Genomic DNA, 25,696 nt, shown 5'->3' with positions numbered 1-25,696 from the left:
CCATTTATTTATGTTTGCATTTGCACAGTTTGTTGTTCACTGATCCTGCTTACAGTTACTGTTCTATAGATTTTCTAAGTATGCCCACTGGAAAAATAATCTAAGGGTTGTATGTGGTGACATTTATGTACTCTGATAACAAATTTTACTTTGAGCTTTGGATTTTGTGCTCCCACAGTGCTTTTGCAGAGAGAATTCTGGGATTTAGACCCATTGACAATGATAAAATGCTAGTGATAAAATTTCAAATTAAGACGGTGATGCACTATAGATTACTCCAAAAGACTGGAAGTAGAGTAAATACTGAAAGGCTTTTATTAGCAGTAAAATGTGACCTCGACCATGCTGAGTATCTGCCCTGGACTGAGGGAGGAGCAGTGGCACAATCGCCTTTATTCAGGGGTCTGTGGGAGGAGCCACAGGAGCAGTCAGCAGAGGGGCGTATCCAGACAGGTAACCCAGTTACAACATATATATATGGTTTACCACAGACAGTAAGATGGTGCATAACTTGGAGGGAACCAGCAGGTGGTAGTACCTCCCCCCACCATCAAGTACGTGAGTACCTGTTACACTCCTTGTGTTGGTGCTGGGGGTACGGGTTTGGGAGGTGTTGTCGGAGTAGCTTTGGTGAGTAACTGTTGCATTTTACACTGCAGCCAATGTTGGGGGAGGGGGAAGAAATGTATTTATAGAATTATCAGAGAGAAAAACATGCTTTTATTCCCCTCCTCTTAGTTGTCTTATTTTGGACTAAAAGTTTGGTACCAGTTGACAGAGGAAATGCTCTTTTGGTGGTGGAAATTAAACAGCAATGCCGGACTTCCAGGAGGGACATTAACTCAGCCTGGAGACTAATTAGGTGAAAGAGGGATTAATGTTGACCTTGGCTAACAACAGATAAAACAGCTTAAAACCCCTTCTCAACATAGCCAACTATAATTCTAGTGCATATTAATTAGTACAGACAATTTAAAACAATTACTCTTGGCCATAATGGTGTCAGGAAAAATCATTGCCACCCAAATCATTGTACAATTGTTGCACAATTCTTCCACCCCATCTCCAGTCTCCCCAACTGCAACCACTCAGCCCAGCCCAACTGTTTCCACATCTCAGCTGCTCATCTCCCCCTTGTCTAATTGTGCTTCATTGCAGCCTTGGCTAACACACAGCACTTGTTCTGGACCTGATGGGTCACCATGAGCTTTAAAGAGGGAATGTGCTTTCTCTCTCCGTTGGGCAAGTCTGGAATAAGGAGAGGTGGTGGGGGCGAGAGGGTGGAGGTAGGAAGGTGGGGGGGGGGGAAATGACCTCAAAGTTAAAAGCACAGCACTCAAAGTATTTCAAGGAGCTGGGGCTCACTTCCCAAGAAGCTGCGGGTGCTGATGCTTTGAAGACGATTTTGTTTGGGCCCGGGAGGAAAGCGAGCACAAGGCAGGGGAAATGCATTGAGCTCGGGGTAAACCATGGAAGCAGATGGAATGTGGGGGCAGGTACAAGACAAAAAGAATCTGAGGTGGACATGGACCTGGCTGCATCACCTTGCCACACGCTGGAGTGTTTTTGGGAGGCTACTCACGTGGAGTCCGTGTCCTTCTCCCTCTTGCTGAGGCCTGGGATCACAAATGATTTCCTTTTGGTTTTCTTTGACACTGTGTCGAGAGAGGAAAAGAAAAGGCAATATTCTCTGCAACCAGTAACTGAAGTGAACAAACCCCTTCACTATGTGCTCTGGAGGATAGAGTGCTAACCACCCCAGCTAACTCACACTTCCTTCAAGTGGTCTCACCAGTAAATTTGGTCCCCAGGCCGGGACAGTCTTTAAGATGCCCCGTTCAGCTGATTCCAGTTGGGCGGCGGGACAGTTTTTAACAAACAACCTTTCAAACCCGGGAATAGGGAGCAGGAGGAAGGGGTAAAGCAGAATTCCTACACCAGGCCACTGCATGGTGTTACCTCGTGGAATGCATGTCAGTGGGAAAGAGAGCCAGCAGAAACATGGGAGGGGGAGAGGAAAAACAGAGAAGGGTGGAGTGTGAGGGAGGGTGAACCTCAGCTATAATTATTCTCAGAGCAGGGAGAGCTGGTACAATCGGAATGGTATGGATAGTGGAAGGGAGATCGCTAGTGGCAATCTCTCTGAGCTGACCTCACAATACCTACTGCAGACCGATATGTCGCTTACTTCCTGGTGCTAAATGCTGGTGGTTTGTGCACCAAGGAACAGCAACACAATGAGAAGCAACTCACCTTCCAGCACCACTTCTGGGTTACACTCCTCAAACTCAATGGGCCCTGGAACAGAGAGCAGACGCAGATCTTAGATTGAAGAGCAACTCTCACTGCAAAAGTAGCATTTCCACCCTTCACAACAATCTCTCTTCCTCCTACCCAGAGGAAACAGCCCACCACCCATCTCCTCTCCACCATCCACCATAATCAATACAACATTGTCAGCTTCCTTTGGGTAGTGACCCCCCCCCCCACCAAACACTCACGGCCTCAGGCAGAGGACCAAGCACTCATTACCTGGCTTCTCCTTGCCAGTGCCTTTGGTCAGGGCATATTTCTGGATCAGATCCTGCACTCCGATATTCTCTGCATTCTGTTTGAACTCTTCATGGACCTGAACAAGGAAATACATGTGGTAGAATGAACAGCATGCACCTCAGCAGCTTTCCAGCGTTTCTCCAAAGGCTCCGCCAGAGATGTGCCCTCTGCCACCAGAAGGACAATGCAGCAGGCAGAAACATCGATGGTTCCACACCCCTCTCTAACTCAGGCACCATCTCTATTTGGAAACATTGGCTCTCTTTCAGGTCCATATCCTGGAATTATCAATTCAACAGGCATGAGGACTGCAGCAGTTCAATAAGACGGCAGCCTTTTCTTTCGTGCTGCATCGGATCCAGAGTAACAACTATTCCGTTCTCCTTATGTGCCGGAAATGACATTAAACAGTCTTGAATGGCTTGCACAAGGGGAAATATGGATGGGCTATTATCACTGGACTTGCCAGCGAAGCTCACACCCTGAAAGTGAGAGAAAAATAAAACCCAAACCATGCAACAGACTCTGAATGCCCTCCAGTTGTTGGTTGGCTCCATACCCAAATTTAGCACTTTCCTCTTCAATGCTTGGAACAAGATGTCAAATGATGGGGAACCCTGGCTAAGTGCATATTCCTACAATGTGATACAGCAGAATCGTCAACCATGAGAGGGTTACCTTGCTCACCCTCTGGACACTTGGAACCCAACATGAAATTGGAATCCTGGACACCCACAACAACATACCGAGCACAACCTATGATGGGATTCATATTAACTCCCCACAGATACAATCAGTGACACACTGAAGGCAGAGAAGGACACCGGGGCAGCAAACCCAGTAAAACCAACTCACAGTACCTCTTTGAAAAACCCAGGTCAAGTAGAGCGAGCCCTGTCAACAGATCAACACAACATTCTCAATAGTCAAGGCTCTTCTCTCAACCCTCCCCCTCAAGCCTCCTCGCAAATATTTTGATTGATCTCCATCTCTGCATCAAGTTGGGTGTGAAGGCTGTTTGTTTTTATCTTTTATCTGGCTTAAGGGCTTCCTCCAAACAGCGAAGATTCCTCCCACTTCTCTTCATTAAATATTACTATCAACTTTCCTCAATCCATGTTGTGATTTATTCACCAACTCACATTTAACTTAGATGTAATATAAACTCCAGCGCTTCAGGAGCACAGCAGCTATTGGTCGTGTAATTGAAAATGAGGAACTGGAAACCATTCAACCCTCAAGGCTTATTCCATCATCCATTTAGATCAGAGATGATCTTCACCTCATCTTCAAACAATTCCCTTAAAAATTGACAGCAGGATATATATTTAAAACTTTTCACTTGAGTTCCAGTTTTAGCATCAACTTTGGGATGAGTTTGAACATTTGCACGCTCTCCATCCATGCTGGGTTAAGAGCTGGTGATCTCTTTAAAAAAAACTCACCCGGCAGAAGGCAATGGCAAACCACTGCTGTAACTTGCCTCGTACACGATTTTCCAATACGTCAGAGTGGCATGGAAGAAAATCGCCCGCTAACCGGAAAAATTCCGGATGCGACATACCTTTTACCATCCTTTTGTGTGAAGAAGTGCTTCCTGACATCACCTCTGCATGGTCTAGCTAATTAAGGATCCGGGCTTCTCCTACTGAATGGATGTGCAATCGATACTGGTGGTGACAGGATAAACCACAACCTCTACAAATAAATATAGTGATGGAAATAGTTCCTTTGTCCACCCTACTGATTTTTTTTTATTTGATCCATTTAAATAAAAAGATGAGGGGTATAGATAGGGAAATGCAAGCAGGCTTTTTGCACTGACGTTGGGTGGGGCTACAACCAGACGTCATGGGTTGAGGGTGAAAGATAAAAAAGTTTAAGGGGAACACGAGGGGAAACTTCTTCATTCAGAAAGTTGTGAGAGTGTGAAACAAGCAGCCAGCATAAGTACTGCATGCAAGCTCGATTTTAACATTTCAGAGAAGTTTGGATAGATACATGGATGGTAGGGGCATGGAGGGCTATGGTTCCGGTGCAGGTTCAATAGAAATAGGTAGTTTAAATGATTCAGCATGAACTAGATGGGCTGAAGGGCCTGTTTCTATTCTGTACTTTTCTTTGACTTTATAACTCTATCACCCTTAAACTATTTGCATTCAGGGAATTACTAAATTGGTCGAGGTAACATCTCCTCATGACTTAACTCTTTCAGTTCCTTTATCACTTTTCACACTTTCGAAGGTCAGAGTCTATGAAAGAACTCTCTGCTCACCTGACCCAGTTGCACATGTGTGTCTTCAATGGAGTTTGAGTAGGATTTGATCAGCACCTTCATGTGTCTCAGGTGATTCTCCTCAATTCGCTGGAACTTCTGCCAAATTAGCAGTTTGAAACATTAGGGCTAAAATAATTGACAAGTTTCCCAAGTGTCAGACCCAACCCCAGAGTGAGTCTGGCCCTCATTAACCCTTTTATATCCAAATCTTTGCATGGTGACCAGCACTGTGCACATTCACAGAACACTCCCCCTGAAATCTGTGCCTATTTCACTTCACGTCCTCCCCGAGCAGTTTCTAAATTTCGCACATACAATATTATGGGCCTCGGCGTGAGTAGCTAAATTCCTCTGAGAAATGCCATGGCACTGCTCTTCTAGATATTTTTCATTTTCAATCCAGTTTCGTTTGGTTACATAATGTGAATCCATTGCTGGGGACAGAACCCCAGAACAGTGCAAGTCCTCTTACTGTGCATTGCTAGTGCAAACAGATCTTCCTGCTCACTCACAGACCTTTTATTTAGTGAACTTTCTCTATGCCTAAACTCACCTAGGCACCGACACAGGATTTGTATTACAGGCTCTCATTAATTCAAGTGCTGCTATGTGTGGTAGTCTGAGATGCACAAACTCTTTCATCAAGGAGGAAAACAGACGATGGAGATTCCACAGTTTACAGAAACACCTCCAAATTCTGCTCTAGTGCCAAATGAGGTTCAGTGAGAAGCACTCTTTTCTCAGAGTCAGACATTCTGGGATCAAATCCCATTCTTGAAGATGGAAGAAGCCAAGGCTGATACTCCCAATGCTGCACCGAGGGGGGGGACAGCAAATAAAGAGAATGAGGAATTAGTCAGAGGTTTTATTGCTTCCCTGACCAATCGTCAATGCTCTCTTGGTCACTACTCCAAAGAGAAGCAAGGGAGACCTCCTGTGCCTGGCCAGCATCATAAAAACAGATTATCTAGTCATTATCTTATCACTGTCCGTGAGAGGTTCAGTGCACCACTTGGCCATTCCATTTCCTATTTACAAGAGTGAATTTATAGTAAAACTCCAATCATCCGGCATCTGATAAGTGTTGATATTCCAGGATATGAGCAGGGCCAGACTTTAGGCAGGGCTAGGCTGGGCTGCAGCCCAGGGGCCAGAGCTGCAGAGGGGCCCAAAATAGGTAGCTATCATCATGGTGGACCAAAAAAAATACGAGAGTGGAGCACAGTAAAGAAAAAATAAACAAGAAAAAGAGGACCGTGAGAAATAAGCATTAAAAAAGACATTGAAATTGACAGAATTTTTTAAACCTGTTCTCGATGATGCGGCAGTACATCGCTCTTGTCACAGTCTGAGACAGCTAGCACTAGCACCAGCGTTAGCACAGGACCACCGTCCTTGCCACAGTCAGCAGCTAACGTTGAAGAGGCAGAGAGCATGACTTTGAGATTCCCAACCACAGAGGCTTCCAAACAACCAAGTCGGGCTGCCATTAAAGTTAACGTTACCGCTACTGAGGATCCTTACAGCACTGATCCTGCTCGCTGGGGAAAGGAAACGTTAGATGATTCAGTCCGAGCATACTGGGCTAAGAAAGGGCCGGAGTCCTGCCAGAATAAGGTTGTGGATATCAAAGCTTCAGAACGAGTATACAAACAGCAGAGACATTTTTCCTCCAAATTTCACTTCAAACGCAAACTTGTAAATGTTGAGTACATATCAAGGCAAAGGCTCTTATATTCCCCTTCCACCAGCTGTGTGTTTTGTTTTGCATGCCACATCTTCAGTGATGGTAACTGTCAGTCCATCTTCCAAACTGGCTTTAGCGACTGGAAACATGCCGCTGAGCGCATGGAGAGCATGAAAATAGCGAACACCACAGAAAAACGATACTGACCTACGTTACACTAGCGTCTGACAGTGGAAGAATAGATACAGAACTGCAAGAACAATTCGAGTCAGAGTGTGTCTACTGTACTGACGTATTGTGAAGAGTGTTGGTGGTTGTGAAGTTTTTGGTCAAGAGGGGACTGGCTATACGAGGCTCCAGTGACATATTTGGTAGGCCTGATAACTTCAACTACATAGGCTCAGATCCACAATGGGACAGGACAGGACAGGCTGAGTCATCTTACTCTAATGTCACTTGAAAGTGATTTTGTTCGGAAACTGGATTTTAGTGATCTGAACAAGGACTTTGCTGCGAAGAAATCCAGAAGAACTAGGCTTTAATTTTGAAAAACAAGCATCTGACTTTGTAAATACTGTATCTAGGCTTGTGTGACAGTGCTGTTCCTGTTTTTGTGGCAATAGGCTAATAGTTGACTGTTTACAAACTTAGTAAAGCCACACAGCACAGCAATAGGTTAGTATGTGCTAGATCTCATTTTTCAAAAAGATTGTTGGAGTATTGTCAAGTTTCCTAGTTTGCCATAGTGCCATCTCTCTTGGCCTTTTTGTCTCTCATTTCCATTTTACTTTCTCAGAACACACGGTTGAGAAAAACACCGAGATGAAAATGCTTTGGCATTGTTTGAGAAATATGGCCTATGGTATGTGCAGCAATAGCTAAATAAAGATTTAAGATTGGATACATCATACTTCATAACTTTACTAAGTCAACTAAGCCTAGGTTAACTTTTGAGTGCTTTAGATGCTGTCCTTCAAACTAAGAATCTGCATTACAGACATCCCACCTCTCCCGGAACTTCCGAGAGTCTCCCGCATATGAATAGTGGTTCCCTGATGCCCGCAAATTATATACAATATCACGGAAATCAATTTTTTTGAGAGCGAGCGAGAGAAAAGCAAGAGAGAGCGCGAGAGCGACCACGAGAGAGAGTGTGCGCGCGAGAGAGTGAAGGCAAGCGAGCGAGCAAGAGTGAGAGAGAGCGCTTGAGAGCGTGCGAGCGACCACGAGAGAGAGAGAGAGAGAGAGCGTGCAATGGCAGAGTGTTCCAAAAAAATATAAAACGTACGTCACCCCAGACTACACTAAAGTGTACCCCTGCCTAATAGGGGTCAAAAGTAATGACAGTGTTGCTCGCTGCACTGTTTGCAACAGTGACTTTTCTATTGCCCATGGTGGGTTAAGACTGTAAAAGACATGTTGAGGTGAGTTTAACAGGTGTCATTCGTTCATTAGCATAGCTAACGTTATTTAAACTGGCTGGCCAGCTGCTAAGGTGCTACTCTATTGCAGACATCCCACCTCTCCCGGAAGTCTCCCACAAATTTATGGTGCTACCTCCCTGAAATGAGTTTTTGCAGGGTGGGATGTCTGGCATTACTTTCTGTCCTCCCTCTTAAGGCCTGTAAGTTTACAGCCTACGTATTGTACTACACCAGTGTCTTGGTCCACAGCTTTGATATTTAGACCAGTACGACCTTTGCTCTTGTTCTTGCCTTTTTTGCTTGGTACAGCAGCATTTTACAGTGTCGGCAGGGGCCCTGGCCCCACTAAATCCAGCCCCGGATATGAGCCAGGGTCAAGGGAATAAATCGGGTACATGGCCAGGGCTGCTTGTCCAGGGTGTGCTGGGACTGGGATCGAAGCTGTGGACTGGGCATACAGCTGGGGATGGGGTCAGGATCCAGAACGCCAGGTATCAGGAACACAGGCAAGTTTATGGCTTGGGCTGGGGTCTGGAGTGCTTGATATTTCCTGCTCTATTTAAACCCGTGGGCTCAATGGAAAACACATTTTGTTACTCTGTAACTTGTTAATAAATGAAAAGTGAAAGTGTGTCTGGCAATGTATAACATCAAGTATTCTGAAAAAGCTGAGAGTCCAGCACTATCAATGTCCCAGGGACAATGGAAATTTGCCTGTGTTTCTGAAGTTGCTCATCAACCTTTGGGTATTCAGGACATCCTGAGGCCAAAGGCACAGTAGAAATCCAAGTTATTGTTTGTTTTCTTTCCACCTCAAATCAGGTCTTCACGCCCACTTCCTCCCTCACAGGCTCAAAGGCAAATCTATCAGGCAGACCCAGTACCACATAAACTCAAACCTGGGCAGCCTCCGCCATCTTCTGCTGATAGTCCGATCTCGCACAGTGATATTTCTCAATGCTGGCCTTGTAGGACTTGGCAGCTTTCTTGGATTTGAGTTCTGCCTGTGGGAAGAAGTCAAGTTTCATCATATGTAATGTGCATACCCTTAAAGCATTCAGGTACAGTAGTAGGTAAAATGGCCCAAGGTCACAAAAGAAATTAAGATGATTTTAAATTTAAGAAAAAGCTTCATACACTTGACAGAAGAAGCAAAAAGCCTGGAGTTTGGGAACATTTCAGAATTTAGTGAAAGATGACTGAAAAATTTGATAAAGGAAAGGGAATGTTAAAGTAAATTAGTGAGAAGCAGAAAAAAAAGAATATAATCTATGGATATATAAAAAGCAAAGGCTAGCGTGAGCAAATGTGGGTTCTTAAAAGATGGAACAGGAGCATTTATCACAAGGAATCAGGAAATGGCAAAGGAATTAAATAATACTTCATGTCCATCTTTAGTGAAGAAATCAAAAAACAACCAAGAATAAAGGAACAAAGAGGAAATAAAACTAGTTGTCAAAAAAGAGTTAAAGTGCCTTTTAACTGATACACTGCAAGATCTACATCTCAGAGCTCTGAAAGAAGTGGCTTTAGAGATAGTGGATCTCTGGTTATGACCCTCCAAATTACCATTGATTTAGAAAGTAGCAAATGTTGGCTTTACTAAAAGAAAGAGGAAAAGGGAGAAAATGGGACCCACGGTCAGCAATTGGGAAAATTCTGCAATCTATAAAGGATTTGAGATCAAGACATTTAGAAAATTTATAGCTGGGGCAAAGTCATTATGGGTTTAGGAAAGGGAAAGAGTCTTTGTTTAACTATTGGAATTCTTTGTGAATGTATTGAGTGGAGTGGTAAGTGGGAAACCAGAGAGTATGGTGTATTTCACTTTTCTGAGGTTGGTGATCAAGGTGAAAGCACAATAAATTTGGAGTAATAGAGTATATTAATGTGGACTACGAGTAGGCTTAACAGTTAAGGGAGAAAGGTAGTCTCAGGTTGACAGTCTGTGACTAGTGGAATACTGAATATGCAGGCCCAGGTCACAAAAGAAATTAAAAATAGTCTTAAATTTAAGAAAAAGTCTTATACAGTTAACAGAAGAAGCAGTAAGCCTTAAGTTTGGGAGTATTTTGGAATTTAGCAAAAGATGACTGTAATAGTATTGGTTAGCGTGATACTATTACAGCTTGGGGTGTTCAAAGTTCGGAGTTCAATTCCAGAGCCATCTATAAGGAATCTCTGTAAGTCCTCCTCGTAGAATGTATGGGTTTCCTCCAGGTCCTCCGGTTTCCTCCCCCAGTCCAAAGACGAGCCAGGTAGGTTAATTGGTGACTGTAAGTTGTCCTGTGATTAGGCGAGCGTAATTTGGCGGATTGCTGGGTGGCGCAGCTCGTTAGGCCGGAAGGACCTGTTTGCGCTGTCTCTCTAACTAAATAAACAAACAAACAACTTCACCCAGAGGGAGGTGAATCTTTGAAACTTCTATCCTGGAAGGATGGGAAGGCTCAGTTACTTATTCAATTTGAAACAGATCATTAGATCTTGTGAATATTATACAGATTAACGGATATGGGGATAGGGCAGGAAAATGGTGTTTGGTGCAGCGCATCAGCTCTTTTGCACGGCAGAGCAGAATGATCCGATTTCTTACAATCCACTTTCTTACCATGACATGGGGAGACTGGATCAGGGGAGGGGGTGTGGGGAGGGAGAGGGAGCTGCGAACCCTGGACAAGGGCAGACTCGGAGAAGCCATGCCCTTGGTGACAAAAGAATCAGCTGGCTGTACAGCGTAGATGTCCTCTCACCCTGATCTTTAAGAGGATATATTGGCTGATCGGCTGATGTCGACTGAAAAATGAGCCATGTTGCCACTGTTATATACAGAACATGGTTTATAAAACTTTCAGTACTGCACAGTTCGAGGCACCTCTCAGACCCAGGATTAACTCTGTGACGTCCTCACTATCAGCCAATCAGTCAAGCCATGTGACCCAAGCCATACAAACAATTCTAACCCAGACACAGATCCATAATGTTAATTGGTAATTAACCCGTTCAACACCCTGCTCCTGCCTACTCTCCTTTCCCGTTAAAAGCAAAACTGAGAAATTCCGGGCCTCAGCATTAGTCACCTTATCAATTTCCTTCTGAGACGCTCTGTCCTTTTTCAGCCGGTCCCATTCCAGCCACTTGCTGTGATAATTGTCCTTGCATTTCTGTAGGAGCTGGACACTGGACTGAACATTCTGGACTGCTTCCAGTGTGCCCGACACCTCCTCCTTTGTCTGGGAGAAAAGAGGGACATTGCTCACGATATATCTAATCTGTTCATAACACTCAAAATACCAGCGTCTAATATTGATGGTCGGAATGCTCATAAAGTAAAGAGCTGGTCACAAAAATCAAATCCTCACACCCAACCCGAAAGCAAACAGGAAGGACGATACAAGGGCACAAGTGGTAGTTCTGCTCCCTCACTGCACCAACGAGCCAGCGTTGATCCCGACATCCCGGCCGTCTCTGTGGGATTTCATTTGTTTACCCCTGGTGCTGCACCTTCCTCCCACAGTGCAACGCAGAGCATCCGGTTGATTAAAATCACTCCGGGTGAGTGGTAGTACCTGACTTGATGGACGTGCGAGAGGGAATAGTTCACAAGGGAGTAAGTAAAGGGGGAAATGTTTTTGTGAGCCAGTATAGACTCGATGGCCAAATGGTGCGTGGAGCAAAGCAAGAGTTAAAATGTGTGCTGATCGCAACAGAGCACGGACACTTTCTCTGTGTTAAGGCTCAGGTCAACATGATAAGCTGACAGAGACAGTGCGCAGACAAAATGCAGTCACTCAGGCCAAACATGGTCCTTAAAAGCCTTCAAAACTCTTGTACCGCCTTTCCCCTCAAGCCTGGGAACCGAGGTCACTGAGCATACCAAGATAAAGATGCAAATGAAGGATTCGGGGCAACTCCTACTGTTGGACTGTCATTTTACCAATTCTCAAGTATTATTGGCCTTTACCATGTGGATTTAATTGGCTATTAACTCCTGAAATGTGTATTGTGATTGGTACTTAAATATGCAAATGATAGAATTCCGGAGTGCACAAAGGTTCTGTTGGATCAATACTTACATACAACTAGTCAATTTCTATATTAAAATGGCATGTCCTCGTTCAAACCGGAGGGCAATGTGGTGACAGGGGCCAGGCTGTCCTTGAGTACAAATGACAAAGTGTGATTGAGGAACAGGGGCATGTTGTCAGAGTCCAGTCCATCGGCAACGACAAGTGAATGTGGAAGGGTCAAGGGAGTGGGGTGAAAGAGAGAAATTGGGGATGATAGTGATGCGAAGAAGGCTTACCTTCCTGTGCACTTTGACCTGCTCCTCGTTGAATCGGTTCATCTCTTTAATCAAATCGTGGAGTTTCCTCACCAGCTCCAGGTGGCACAGCGCTAACTTGTCAACTGAAATCCGAAATACCTCCCACATTGGAGCAAAGGTCCTGCAAAAATCCGCAGTATTACTATCTCGATGGCACCCGAATGGATGCAGTGACAGTCCGTGTTCTCTGGCTGGGAGGCACTACAAGGCCATGGTGACACCTTCCCACCTGGGATTCAACATGCACTGACCACACGCTGATCCTGACACTCGGGGCGTTGGGACTACATGGTGACCTTGACCAGATCTGGCCACACCCTGACCCAGCCCTCAGCACCCTGGAGTCACAGAATGACTCCAACCCATGGGGTGCTGGGCATGCTAACCACACTAAACTCTTCTGGGGTCCTGGTTCCTGGTCAGCCCAGAGGCATCTCAAATAGAGAACTTCTGATGAGGTGTCATGATCAGAACCCATAAGCAAGAGCCTGAACATACAGGAAATTGGTGCAAATGACTGCACACCAAGAAGCCTGGTCAGACCCTTGCCTGTTCCGTGCAGTGGAAGGGGAAGAGCAGAACTTACCCCAGCATGCTGTTAGTGCTCACCATCTTAGACAGTTTGGCCATGGATTTGGAGTAGGATTCCTCAATCAGTGCTCTGCAGGACAACAGCCACTGGTAAATACCAATAACTTATTTAATTTAAAAAAAGCAGAAAGTTTAACTTGTTATACACCTTACATTTAAAACTCCAGATGAAAAATCCCAAACAGGGATATAGGCACTTCACAACAAACTCAACATCAGCCCATGCTTCGCAACAACGAGCAGCTCAAGGAACAGGCACATTAAGAACACAGGACGGGACCATTTGACGTCTTGAGCCCGTACCACCTTTCAGTCTCATGACCGACCCTGAGGGTCATCCCCACTTGCTTGTCAATCCCTTCAGTCCTCTTCCTCTGCCCACCAAGTTGCTTCAGCACGTAGAATAAAGAAAACAGTTGTCATAGCCTTGAATTCTTAGTAACTCAGCATACAATGCTCTCAGAGAAAATTCCAGAGATTCACAATACTCTAATTGAAGAAAGTCTCTTCATCTCAGTCCCAAATGCCAAATGCCCCCCTTGCCAAAAAGGTAGTGTTCCTATTTCTAGACTTCTGCCTGAGGACACAGCCTCTCAACAATTGACCCATTAATCTCTTTCCTAATCATGCATGCCTTAACAAAATGACTCCTTATTTTTCTAAGCTCCAGTGTTGTGTGCCAACTCAGCTCAATCTCTTTTCTCCCTGATCCCAGAAGTCAGTGAATCTACACTGAACCTCCAAAGCATGTGAATCCTTCCTCAGGTGCAGGGACCAAGATTGTCTGCAGTGCACCACGTGAGATTTCATCAAAGCCTGGGACAGTGAAGCAGGATTTTTTTTTATTATTGTTACACTCTAAACCCTTGAAAACCAATAGACTGTTTGGCTTCCTCACTTGCTGTGCCTGTAATATTACTGTCTGCAACTACCAGAGGAATAACCCTAAATCTCCATCTGCATCCTCCCAAACCCCAAGGTCCATAAGAAACAACTCCCCCTTGGGGTCCATAAACTTCACTTACCCTCCATACCTCAAGACTACCTCTGCAAGCTCCCCAATAAAAGGAACAGTGAAGTGGCTGGATGACTAGGACAGACTCACCTTTCCCTTACAAAGTCAGCCAGCTCTTTGACCGAGATCTGCCCGTGTTTCATGTTGTGGTAAAGGACATCAAAACCATTGTTTTTCTCCCCCTGTATCAGGCAAAGCAAAGCCACATTAGTATAAACCACAAAACCCGACAAATCCTAGTCAGCTTAATGCAACGCCCACCCAGAACCAGCACAACGTGAATCCATTGAATATAGTTGTCGATGCTTATGGTGAGAGTCACTCTGTGTACATTGTTTCTTCAGAAAAAAATGGTCACTTTCAGTCTGATTCTAAAATGTTTTCTTTCTAGTTTGCAAACTGATTAAGGGAAGCAGAACCTTTTAAAATTTTGCTTTTTTAATGACTTCCTCAAAATTCTCCAGCTTGCACAGTGTCTGCCTGATGTGACCACAACCCTATAGCCGAGTGAAAAGAAGAAACGAGTAGGCCTGTTGCTTGTGCCAAGACCACAGCAGACAGAATGTCATTTCTGCTTTCCTGCCTCACTGGCATCAGAAAATATACACTCTGCATCTGAGCCTCCACAGCCCTCCTGGGTAGAGAATTTCAAACACTTACTATCATTTCATCTCCATTCTTGGATGGCTGACCTCTTTGAAACCAACGCTAGATACTCCAGCAAGGAGAAATCTGCATCATTGCACCTATCCTGTGAAACTCAATGAGTAGCAACACTCAAAGTGCTGGAGGAACTCAACAGGACTGGAGTACAGAGAAGGTTTACTAGAATGTTACCTGGGTTCCATCAGCTAAGTTACAGAGAAAGGTTGAACAAGTTGGGTCTTTATTCTTTGGAGCGTAGAAGGTTGAGGGGGGACTTGATAGAGGTATTTAAGATTATGAGGGGGATAGATAGAGTTGATGTGGATAGGCTTTTTCCATTGAGAGTGGGGGAGATTCAAACAAGAGGACATGAGTTGAGAGTTAAAGGGCAAAAGTTTAGGGGTAACATGAGGGGGAACTTCTTTACTCAGAGAGTGGTAGCTGTGTGGAACGAGCTTCCAGCAGAAGTGGTTGAGGCAGGTTCAATGTTGTCATTTAAAGTTAAATTGGATAGATATATGGACAGGAAAAGAATGGAGGGTTATGGGCTGAGTGCAGATCGGTGGGACTAGGTGAGTGTAAGAGTTCGGCACGGACTAGAAGGGCCGAGATGGCCTGTTTCTGTGCTGTAATTGTTATATGGTTATATAGGACTAGCAGTATGTATGGAGGGAAATGGACTGTCGGCGTTTCTGGTCAAGATTCTTCATGTGGACCCTTTATCTTGGAACTCCATAAAAATCTGCAAGTTTCAACAATATCAATACCCATTAAGGAGGTGGTGCAGGAGCCTGAAGACCCACACTCAATGTTTTAGGAACAGCTTCTTCCCCTCCACCATCAGATTCTTGAATGGGCCATGAACACTACCTCAGTATTTCGCTCTCTTCTTCTGCTACATTTTTGATCGATATTCTTCTTGTAATTTTTATGTCTTGCTCTGTACTGCTGCCACAAAACTACATATTTTACCACACGTCAGAGATAATAAACCTGATTCTGATTCTTCCAAATTCGAGATTATAGACCTAGATTGTTTTAATTCTTCCACCCCAAGAATTAATCTGATCAACCTCCATTATCTCTATGATAGCTATCTCCTTGTTTTGGTGCACTGCAGTAATTTGATAAAGATGGCTCCGACATAGAGCTAATCCAAGCTGACTCTCTGAGTGGTACCAAAGAAGAGCGAACTGGAGGTATTATCGTTTTGGATGAGATGTTAAATCTAATCCTCGACTCCTCTCTCTGGTGGATTTAAAAGACCCCACTGCCTTATTTGGGTGGGAGGGGGGGGAAGCAGATGAGTTCTTTCTGAAGTTTTTTTTGCTCATTTTTATAACTTGGCACATCAAGAACAGATTGTCTGTCCATATCATTCCGATTTTGAGAAGCATTGTGCACAATATTAGTTATGCTGCAGGAGAGAGAACCTTTAAATTGTGGTTAAGATTCAATGCACTTCATGCATGTGCAAAGTTCTACAGAAATCAACTTCCGTTTCCAGCAGCGCAGTTCCACCAGCCTGTCAAGAACTCAAATCTACCACCTACCCTAGTTTAGGACCCCAGCCTTCCATCTGCTTTTCGTATTCACATTTTTCAACAGTGATTGTTGACAGTCTCTTCATCATAGCGTGTATCTGAGTTCAGTCTGATTCTGTTACCTCCAGCATCGCACACAGGCCTTGCTCTCTCACTGCCTACATTTAGACAGTAAGGATTCAACAATAAAGAGCCTCAGAGAAGCAGAAAATCCTATAATCCGGTGAATTAAGGAGGTCAGGGGGAAGGAAGGTTTGTGTGTGCTCCTGGGCGTCTAGAGGGCAGTTACCCGACCACATCCTCTCAGGCTAACCAAGTGTTGATCGCATGCAAGCCTGAGAAGTGGAAGTACCAGGTCTGCTTACCACATGCAAAGTGACAGAAAGACAGCCGAGCTCACTCTCAAATTTCCTCTCGCTCTTGAGGAAAAAAAAAACCCATCCAAAAGGGATCATTCTGTATCTTGGGTCATTCAGCAGTGGCTGAAGTGTAGAAGAGTGATGCAAGAAAAGTCAATTCTTTCCAAACTTAAGGATGGGTAGCGTTATTAGGGGATTGGACACTGGACATGGAGAAATTTAATACACATTCTCAGATGGGATCCTGTTGCTCATGCGGCCAGTGGGAAACTGCCTTGCGGAGACACAGATGTTTCTCAGGAAGTCCTTGTTCTCTCATTACACTGCAGATGGAGTCTCAGAGCAGACGTTCTCATTTCTCTATTCCAGCCCAATAATTTGGAACTAAGTACGCATTTCCTCAGTGGATCTTCCTCCTGCAGGTAATCCCCGTCCTTCAGAGAGCTGAGCGCCTGTTCTTCCATCCCAAACAATGGTGGTCTGGTCACTGGTGATTTTACACTTCCTCCACTGCTCTCAGTTCCCAACAAAGGTCCATGAGCCAGTATTTGAGAGGTGGAGAGGGTCAGTAACTTTAAATTCCTGGGTGCCACTAGCTCAGAGAACCTGTTCTGGACCCATCACGTAAATGTAATTGCAAAGAAAGCTCAACAGAACCTCTACTTCCTCAGGAGTCTGCAGAGATTCAGCAGGGCATCAAAAACCTTGGCAAACTTCTATAGATGTGTGGTGGAAAGAGTGCTGACTGGCTGCATTATAGCCTGGTATGGGAACACCAATGCCTTTGAGCGGAAAATCCTACAAGGAGTAGGGGATTCGGCCCAGTACATCACGGGTAAAGCCCTCCCATCCATTGAGCACATCTAAACGAAACACTAACAGGAAAACAGCATCCACCATTAAAGATGCTCATCACCCAGACCATGCTCTTTTCACGCTGCTGCCATCAGGTAGAAGGTACAGGAGCCTCAGGACTCGCACCACCAGATTCAAGAACAGTTACTACCCCTCAACCATCAGGCTCTTGAACAATAGAGGATAACTACCTCGTCTACTGAGATGTTCCTGCAACCAATTATCTCTCTTTAAGGTCTCTTTATCTTGTTATTTCATGCTCTCGTTATTTATTGCTATTTATTTATATTTGCATTTGCACACTTTGTTGTCTTCTCTTGTTCTTTCATTGATCCTGTTTACAGTTACTATTCTATAGATTTGCTGAGTATGCCTGTAGGAAAAATAATCTCAGGGTTGTATGTGGTGACATATATGTACTCTGATAACAAGTCTTACTTTGAACTTTGTTTTGAGGTTTGAAAAAAAACGTGCCAGCTATCTCCTCACCTTATCTCTGCTCACATGATTCCCCATTCTCGGCCCCCAGTTTGGTCATCTCCATGGCTACAGGAGTCACAGAGCGGGCTGCAGCCAGCATTCGTCGCCACCCAAATGTGTTCGTACTGCTGACCTACTTAACCCATGAAAGCAAGCTTTTAAAAAACCCGAGGGGATTGCTCAAAGACTTCAAGGGCAGTTAAGAGTTGATCATTTTGTTGAGGGTCTGAAGGCCCATATTGGCCCAGAAAGGGCAAAGACAGATTGCCTTCCCTAAAGAACACTGGTGGGCTAACTAGGTGCTTGCAAGCTGAAAGCTGCCCTGTGACTTTTACCATTCATTTCCATTATGGAGGGCTTGGTAATCGTCACAGTGACATTTCTGATTTTGTTTAACCAAATTCCTCCCAGGAGCAGAGAGTTGGTTAAGAACGCCTCCTTTACACTGCTTACATCGTTGCTTGAAACCTCTATTTTCCTCCTTTTGTTTTAAAGAATTCGTGCCGAGCTCATTTTGAGGAACAGATTCCAGGTAAACCTGGGAAGGAAGTAGATTTGAGGCAATTCTCAGCCAAGTCTCTCTCCCTTTCTGGGACAACACGACGACAAAATGGCTTGAGGTCATTTGGGGGTCAAGGGTGGGAAGCATGGCGGTGCAGCAGGTAGTGCTGTTGCTTGATACTCCAGTCTCCTGGGTTCAATCTTTAACTATGATGCAGTGTGCATGGAATTCTCCCAGTGGATGCATGGATTCCACACACACACACACACACACACACACACTACCCCCTTCACCCACCAATTCCAAGGTGTGCTGGTTGGTAGGTTAATTAGCTGTCGTAAAGTACTCCCCATGTAGGTCGACTGTAAGAGAGTCAGAGTGAATTGACGGGCACACGCAAAAGATTTGGTTACAGAGAAAGTAGTAAGAGAAATGAGATTGATGGGAATCAAATGAGAGCTAGTACAAGCGTGATGGACTGCATGGCCTCCTTCAGCACTCTTACTTTCATGAGAGTGTCATGTCCAGTTCTGGTCTCCTCATTATAGAAATGATGAGGAAGCTTTAGAGAAGGTGCAGAGGAAATTTACCAGGATGCTGCTTGGATTTGAGAACGTCTAAGGAGGAAAGGTTGCGTTTCTGTTTGGAGCGAAGGATGATGAAAGGCGAATTGATAGAGGTGTACAAAGAAAATAAAAGGCATAGACATTGTGGACAGCCAGTACCATTTCGCACTAGGATGGCAATAGTTAGGAGCAGAGGACATCAGTTTAAGGTGGTGGAGGAAAGTTTAAGGGAAGATGTCAGAGGTAGTTTTTTTTTGGACAGGGAGTGTCAGAAACACACTTCTGGAGATGGCGTTAGAGGCAGATACAGATACATTAGGGGCATTTAAGAGACTCTTAGATAGGCACATAGATGAAAGAAAAATAGAGGGTGATGTAGGAGAGAAGAGTTAGATTGATTGTGAAGTGGATTAAAAGGTCAGCACAACACAATGGGCTGAAGGGCCTGTACTGTGCCGTACAGTTCTGTTCTAGAGTTGTAGAAGATGAGAAAAGGATCATAAGTCTAGGGTCAGTTTTCCATCACAAAATAGACAGCGATGCGCAGAGTTGTCCGGATATTCGGACCAAAATTAACTTTCTTTCCCAAAATTAAAACTCACTCTCTCTCTCTCCATTGAACATAAATGCCTTAATTTCCTCCCAAAACCAGATAAAGAAATCACTCACTATCTGTAAAGAGCCCAATTAATAGCTCAATTTACAAAATTAAAAACTGAAAGTTCAAAGGGCTCTGAGGCGGGTGGCCTCCTGAGGGAAGTTTGTAAAGTTGGCAGAAAGTGGCCTCTGGCACCTCGACCAGCCAAGGGCCTCACGGGAGACTGCAGTCATGAACATCTCTGAACAAGACGAATCAGACCACGGAAACTACAGAGGGTCCCCTTCCGCTTGCTGGAGGAATTTCTCTGCAAGGATCCAGCTTTCTGGCTCTTTCCAATGACTAGTCAGCTCCTTCGGGTTTCAGTACAGAAATATAATGGGCACCATTGTGAAAAATACAGCATCAACCATCATACGTGGTCTTTACCAGACTGTCAAAAGGATTTGACACTGACAAATGAGAGGGACTTTAAGTGCATCTACTCAGCTATTTATCTCCATTCTACACCTGTTAACAATGCAAACTCTGGCCAGACAAGGCTGCTTCGTTGCTCCATCCTTGCATCAAGCTTCCTTGCAGAGATACTTGAGGTATCATGGTCCCATTTGTAATGCCCTCACCAATACACGAGGGTCCCAGGCCATGAGAGCTCAAGATGGAGTTGGAGCAACCAGAGAGGGTCAGTGGAGCTCGTTATAACAGTGAGGGCACAGTGCTCCCAAAGAACTCAGCCACTCTGTAAAGCACCCCCTACCTCACCTGCATCACCGGCAGGTGGGTACAAAATTGACCCCAGTAGCCATTTCAGGACACACAGAAGTGGAATCAAAGCAAGTTATTCTCAAACTCATAGGACTGCTCAAGAGCAAGATATGCCCTTAACAGCAGATCAGGGTCCAGGCAGCAGGGCCAGAACTAAAAATCCCTCCCCTCATAAAGATATACATTTGCATAGTACTTTTCACAATGCCCTGAAATGCAGCACAGCAAATGCACTGTTTTATACCACAGTCACCCTTGTCAAGTAGGAAATATGCCAACCAATGAAGCAGGATTCCTCAGGCAGTGAGACTGACAGAGAATAAACCAAGAGGAAATTCCTAGCTTTTCATTCAAGTTGTGACCACAGAAACTTTCACTTGGTCAGAATCAGAATTACTTTATTGCCAGAATGTGAAACGTACCAGAACTGATTGTGGTTCAGTGCTAAGCATGAAACACAGGACAATACCGGAACAGACATGATAGCAACCAGCAATTTACGGGACAATAGGTCAAACGGCCATGAGCAATCAACAGTTAGCAGAACGGTCGCATGAAGACAATTTGGAGATGACATGTGATGATGGTCTCCCTGATGGCACCTTGGCGAATCGGTAACTGTTGGGCTGGGTGTAGTCAGCAGTAATTTCTCCAGCTCCTTCTTGAGAAATCTTTGGTTTAATGCCTAATGACAGAGGAAGAAGCCATGGTAAAGGAGCATCACAACTTGGGCCTGCTTAGCCCTACCACAGCAGAATTCTCTTAGCATCATCCTTGTACCATTGCCCAGTTACAGTGAGGGCCTCAGGCAGAACAGCCAGGGATTAACAATGACAAGACAGACTCAGCTGAATGGCTGTCCCTTTGTTATCTTCCACAGCTTCTCCACGTTCCTTTCCTCCGGTAAAACTCTAATCCCTCCCCCCATCGAGTACCTCCAGGGGTCTATCTGAGCAAGGATCGATCCTGTTTCTGACCTTTGCTTAACTACATACTGTTTAAATGTACACTGACACCAGAGACCAGTTGGCCAAGGATATAGGTGAGTCAGCTACTGCGGAAAAGGGACAGGAAGCATCGTCCTAGACCTGAGGTGATGAGGTTTGGTGTGTTGGGGAGAGGAATAAACCTAGTGAGCAAGGATCGACTGGGAAATTACGAGAAGGTAAAAATTCAGACCCATCACCATGCAGTCGCACCACCGATTTCATCAATTAATCAGAGCTTGTAAACTGAGCTGCTGACAGTTCAAACACTGCTGCCAGGCAGTCCAGCATCAACATTTAATGAGAGCCAAATGCGGAACAGGAGTCACTTTGAGACCGGCAAATAACAGCTGCACCTTGACAGATTTCAGGCTGTTCCAGAGGAACGTTTCAACTCCAGCACCAAGCCAATCCCACCCAGAGCCCACGGTGGTAGGCCTCGCTTACTCCGTGAGCCATTTCCAACCCAAGGCAAGATCATTCCAAAAGCCTCTCATGGTGTTGTCCTTGTTCCATGAATATCTATGTTAAATCCCAACTCATTGGAAAAATTCAGTGCTGGGGAATGAGGAAACATAATCAAATACCCATTTCCCCCACTGACGTCCATTCAACCCTGGTGACCATTCCCTAGTCTTATGGTCTTCCATCCCAGCCACATCTTATTCTTCAATTCTCCGATCAATATCCATCTCTCCAATGCCCTTATCCTCCAATTGAAGGTCATCCCCTCAACGCCCAGACATTTCCATTAATAAGAAAGATAGGTGTAGCTGAGAAATGACAGCTACATCTTTGCAGATTAGGATGCAAGATAGCACAGGGAAATAAACACTGGTAGGGTTTGTTGTTCCTCTCTGCACTTTGTGGTACAATAGGTGGCAACCTTGCCACTTATTTAATATCTGACTGTCTTTTTAATGAGGTCAAGTTAGTGGCTCAATGCTCAACCCAGCATGGATGGAAAGTGTGCAAGGAGCCAGGCAGATTCGAACCCCAGATCACTCACCTCGAAGGTCCGCTGTGGATGCCATTACACCACCAGACAACTATAGGTTACTAGTAATATTGTGTGTGTCATGAAGCACAACATGTGTAATACACTAGTAATCAAGACTTGAACTTGCTCATGAACTGGAAAAATCAAATTTCCTGTAACCGGGTAGAAGACGAATTCATGGAAAGCATGGTGGTGAGAGAAAGTTTGCGAACCCTGTAGAATTTTCTCTATTTCTATAGATACGACCTAAAATGTGATCAGATCTTCACATGTCCTGGGCCGGCTGGTGGCGCAACGACATCGGCGCCGGACCCGGGAGCAGAGGTTCCCAGGTTCGAAACCAGTTGGGTCCACCCCCGAGTACACTTTCCATCCGTGCCGGGCTGAGTGTCGAGATCACAACTCGACCTCGTAAAATAAAGGGGAAATACTGCGAAAATGTTTGTGTGAGGAGTGGCGCACCACACAGTCTCTCTCTCTCCTCTCCTCGCGCCTTGTAATAGCCATGAAAAAGACATCATCACGGACGCACGCACGGACACACAGACGCACACGCACGCAGGCACACGCCAAAAAAAAAGATCTTCACATGTCCTAAACCAAGATAAAGAGAACCCAATTAAATAAATAACAGAAAAACAGTATACTTGTTCATTTATTTATTGAGAAAAATGATCCAATATCACATGTATTTGTTGGAAAAGGTATATGAACCTCTGGGGCAATGCCTTCTACAAAAGCTATTTGGAGTCAGGTGTTCCCATCAATGAGATGAGATTGGAGGTGTGGGTTGTCGAGGTGCCCTGCCTTATAAAAAAAAAACACAAAGTCAGGTTACTGACAGAGTCTGCTCTTCTCAAGAAAGATCTGTTTATGCACACCATGCCTCAACTAGAACAACTTTCAGAGGACATAGGAAGAAGAATTGTAGAGATGCATGAAGTTGGAAAAGGCTACAAAAGCATTTCTAATGACCTGAGTGTTATCAGTCCACAGTAAGAGAAACCGTCTACAAATTGAGGAAACTCAGTACTGTTGCTACTCTCCCTAGGAGTGGGCATCCTGTTAAGATCACACCAATAGCACAAGATGCAATGCTGAAGGAGGTGAAAAACCAAGAGTAACAGGAAAAGGCCTGTAGAAATCTCTAGAACTTGCTAAAGTCTCTGCTCATGTGTCCACTATAAGAAAAGCACTGAACAAGAATGGTGTTCATGGAAGGACAACACGGAGGAAACCACTACTCTTTGAAAAAAAACATTGCTGCACTTCTCAATTTTGCAAAAAAACCACCTGGATGTTCAACAATGCTTCTGGAACAATGTTCTGTGGACAGATGAGACAAATGTTGAATTTGTTGCCAGAAATGTACACTGCTATTTTTGGAGGTAAACAGGCACTGAACACCAACACCAAAACCTCATCTCAACTGTGAAACATGGAGGAGAGTGCATCATGGTTTGGGGCTGCTTTGCTGCATCAGGGCCTGGACAGCTTGCAATCGTTGAGGATACAATGAATTCAAAATCGTATCAAGACATTTTACAGGGGAATGTCAGGGTAGCGGTCCAACACCCAAAGCTTAAAAGCAGTTGGATAATGTAACAATACAATGATCTGAAAGGCAAGAGCAAATCAACAACAGAATGGTTTAAAAAGAAGAAAATTTGTGTTTTGGAATGGCCGAGTCAAAGTCCTGACCTTAATCCTATCGAAATGCTGTGCATGGACCTGAAGCAAGCAGTTCATGCAAGGAAGCCAACCAGCATCCCAGAGTTGATGCAGTTTTGTAAGGAGGATTGGTGTAAAATTCCTCCAAGCCGATGTGCAGGACTGATCAACAGTTACCGGAGACGTTTGGTTGAAGTTATTGCCGTACAAGGGAGTCACACCAGTTACTGAAAACAAAGGTTCACACACTTTTTCCAACAAATACATGTAATATTGGATCATTTTTCTCAATAGATAAATGAACAGTATAATGATTTTTATGTTATTTATTTAATTGGGTTCTCCTTATCTAGTTTTAGGACTTCCATGAAGTTCTGATTACATTTTAGGCCATATTTAAGGCAAGATAAGCTAAGAAAAATCTTTATTTATCCCAAAGAAAATTATTATTGCAAGGTTACTAACTCAGAAATGTATACTTTGAAATACAAAAATGTAAGAATTGAGGTACGAAAAAGATACAAAATGTGCATTAAAAAGTAATAGGGCAAAATACAGATGTATAATGAAATCATATACTTGGAGGAGGAGGAGGAGGAAAGGATCTCCTGTGGCGTTCACTGTTGCACCTTGGTGAAATCAGTCTGTTACTACAGGTGGAATCAGTACGTCATGGAGGTAAAACGGATTGTCCATTTACGCAGAAATAGAGAAAATTCTACAGGGTTCACAAACTTCCTAGCACCACTGTAAGAGTTGTAACATTTTGAGGATCCAACTGGAGAAAATGGCTATTTTGGATCTCATTTTATGCAATGAAAAAGAGTAAACTGATAATCTTGTGGCTGAAATGGTCTTTGGGGAAATAATGCACTTTTACATTGAGAACTGAGGGCGATACAGCTCAGTGCATGAGGCTTAAGCAAAGATAACTATAAGGCTGTATGAGAGAAGAGTTGACTGATTGATTGGGAAAACACTCAAGATACAGAGCAGCAATGATCTATCAATGGCAAGACAGGAATGAAGAGCTGAATGCTCTCCTCCTCATCCTAAGCTTTGCCCATGTCCCTTTGCTACAGGCTACACCTTCATTCCATTGGTTCGACAATAATTAGCATTTTTCAAAAAGCATCACACAAGTTGAAAAATAAAATTCCTTCAGGTACAAAATCTAACAGAGAAAGTAATTCATTTCTGCCTGTCAAGAGAACTTAAAGGGAGCATTAAATCAAAGGAAGAGATTTCTAACGTTACCAGAAATAGCAGTAAGCCTGAGGACTGGAAGCATTTTGGAACTCAGCAAAAAAAAAAGGACCAAGACTTTGATAGAAGCAGCAGCAAGGATAGAATATGAGAGCAAACTGGCTAAAATAAAAATAGGTTCATAAAACATAAGAGCAGAATTAGGCTATTTGCATAATAGCTGATTTATTACCCTCTCAACTTCATTCTCCTCTATACGCCCCATAACCTTTGACACCCTTACTAATTAAGAACCTCTCAATCTCTGCTTTAAACATACCCAAAGATTTGGCCTCTACAGCTGTCCGTGGCAATGAATTCCACAGATTCATCACCCGCAGGCTAAAGAAATTCCTCCTTATCTCTGTTCTAAAATGTACCACAACAACTTTTATAGATAAACAACAGACCAGCAAAGGGCAAACATGTATCTCTTTCAGACACAGAAATTTAAAAATACGCCATAAGTATATTAAAGAATCAAGAATCTATCAATTACAAATGGCCAAAGATATTGGAGAAGATCGTGAGCATCAAAACGAAAATATGCTAAAGGTCACAATGATCTATATCCCAGAGTTTAGAAAGAGGTGGTTGTAGAGATAGCG

At 44.1% G+C, this 25,696-nt stretch overlaps 1 protein-coding gene across 2 annotated transcripts in view; it reads right to left on the bottom strand.

Moving 5' to 3' along the window:
• LOC134337486 (F-BAR domain only protein 2-like) overlaps window positions 1-25,696 on the bottom strand; it is an 82,533-nt gene that overhangs the window by 23,771 nt on the left and 33,066 nt on the right. For both annotated transcript variants that reach the window (XM_063032545.1, XM_063032544.1), the window contains exons 2-10: window positions 13,963-14,054; window positions 12,853-12,927; window positions 12,246-12,387; window positions 11,020-11,172; window positions 8,842-8,946; window positions 4,829-4,927; window positions 2,533-2,629; window positions 2,254-2,298; window positions 1,583-1,655 (exon numbers count right to left, since the gene is read on the bottom strand). In XM_063032545.1, the coding sequence (XP_062888615.1) occupies window positions 1,583-1,655; window positions 2,254-2,298; window positions 2,533-2,629; window positions 4,829-4,927; window positions 8,842-8,946; window positions 11,020-11,172; window positions 12,246-12,387; window positions 12,853-12,927; window positions 13,963-14,015 (842 nt within the window). In that variant the 5' untranslated portion in view covers window positions 14,016-14,054. The remainder of the gene's footprint in view (window positions 1-1,582; window positions 1,656-2,253; window positions 2,299-2,532; window positions 2,630-4,828; window positions 4,928-8,841; window positions 8,947-11,019; window positions 11,173-12,245; window positions 12,388-12,852; window positions 12,928-13,962; window positions 14,055-25,696) is intronic.

This window comes from Mobula hypostoma, chromosome 24 (genome assembly GCF_963921235.1).
Source record: "Mobula hypostoma chromosome 24, sMobHyp1.1, whole genome shotgun sequence".
NCBI classification, from domain to species: domain Eukaryota; kingdom Metazoa; phylum Chordata; class Chondrichthyes; order Myliobatiformes; family Myliobatidae; genus Mobula; species Mobula hypostoma.
The sequence above is the reverse complement of the archived record's forward strand: the minus strand, read 5'-3'. Positions and strand labels throughout refer to the sequence as shown.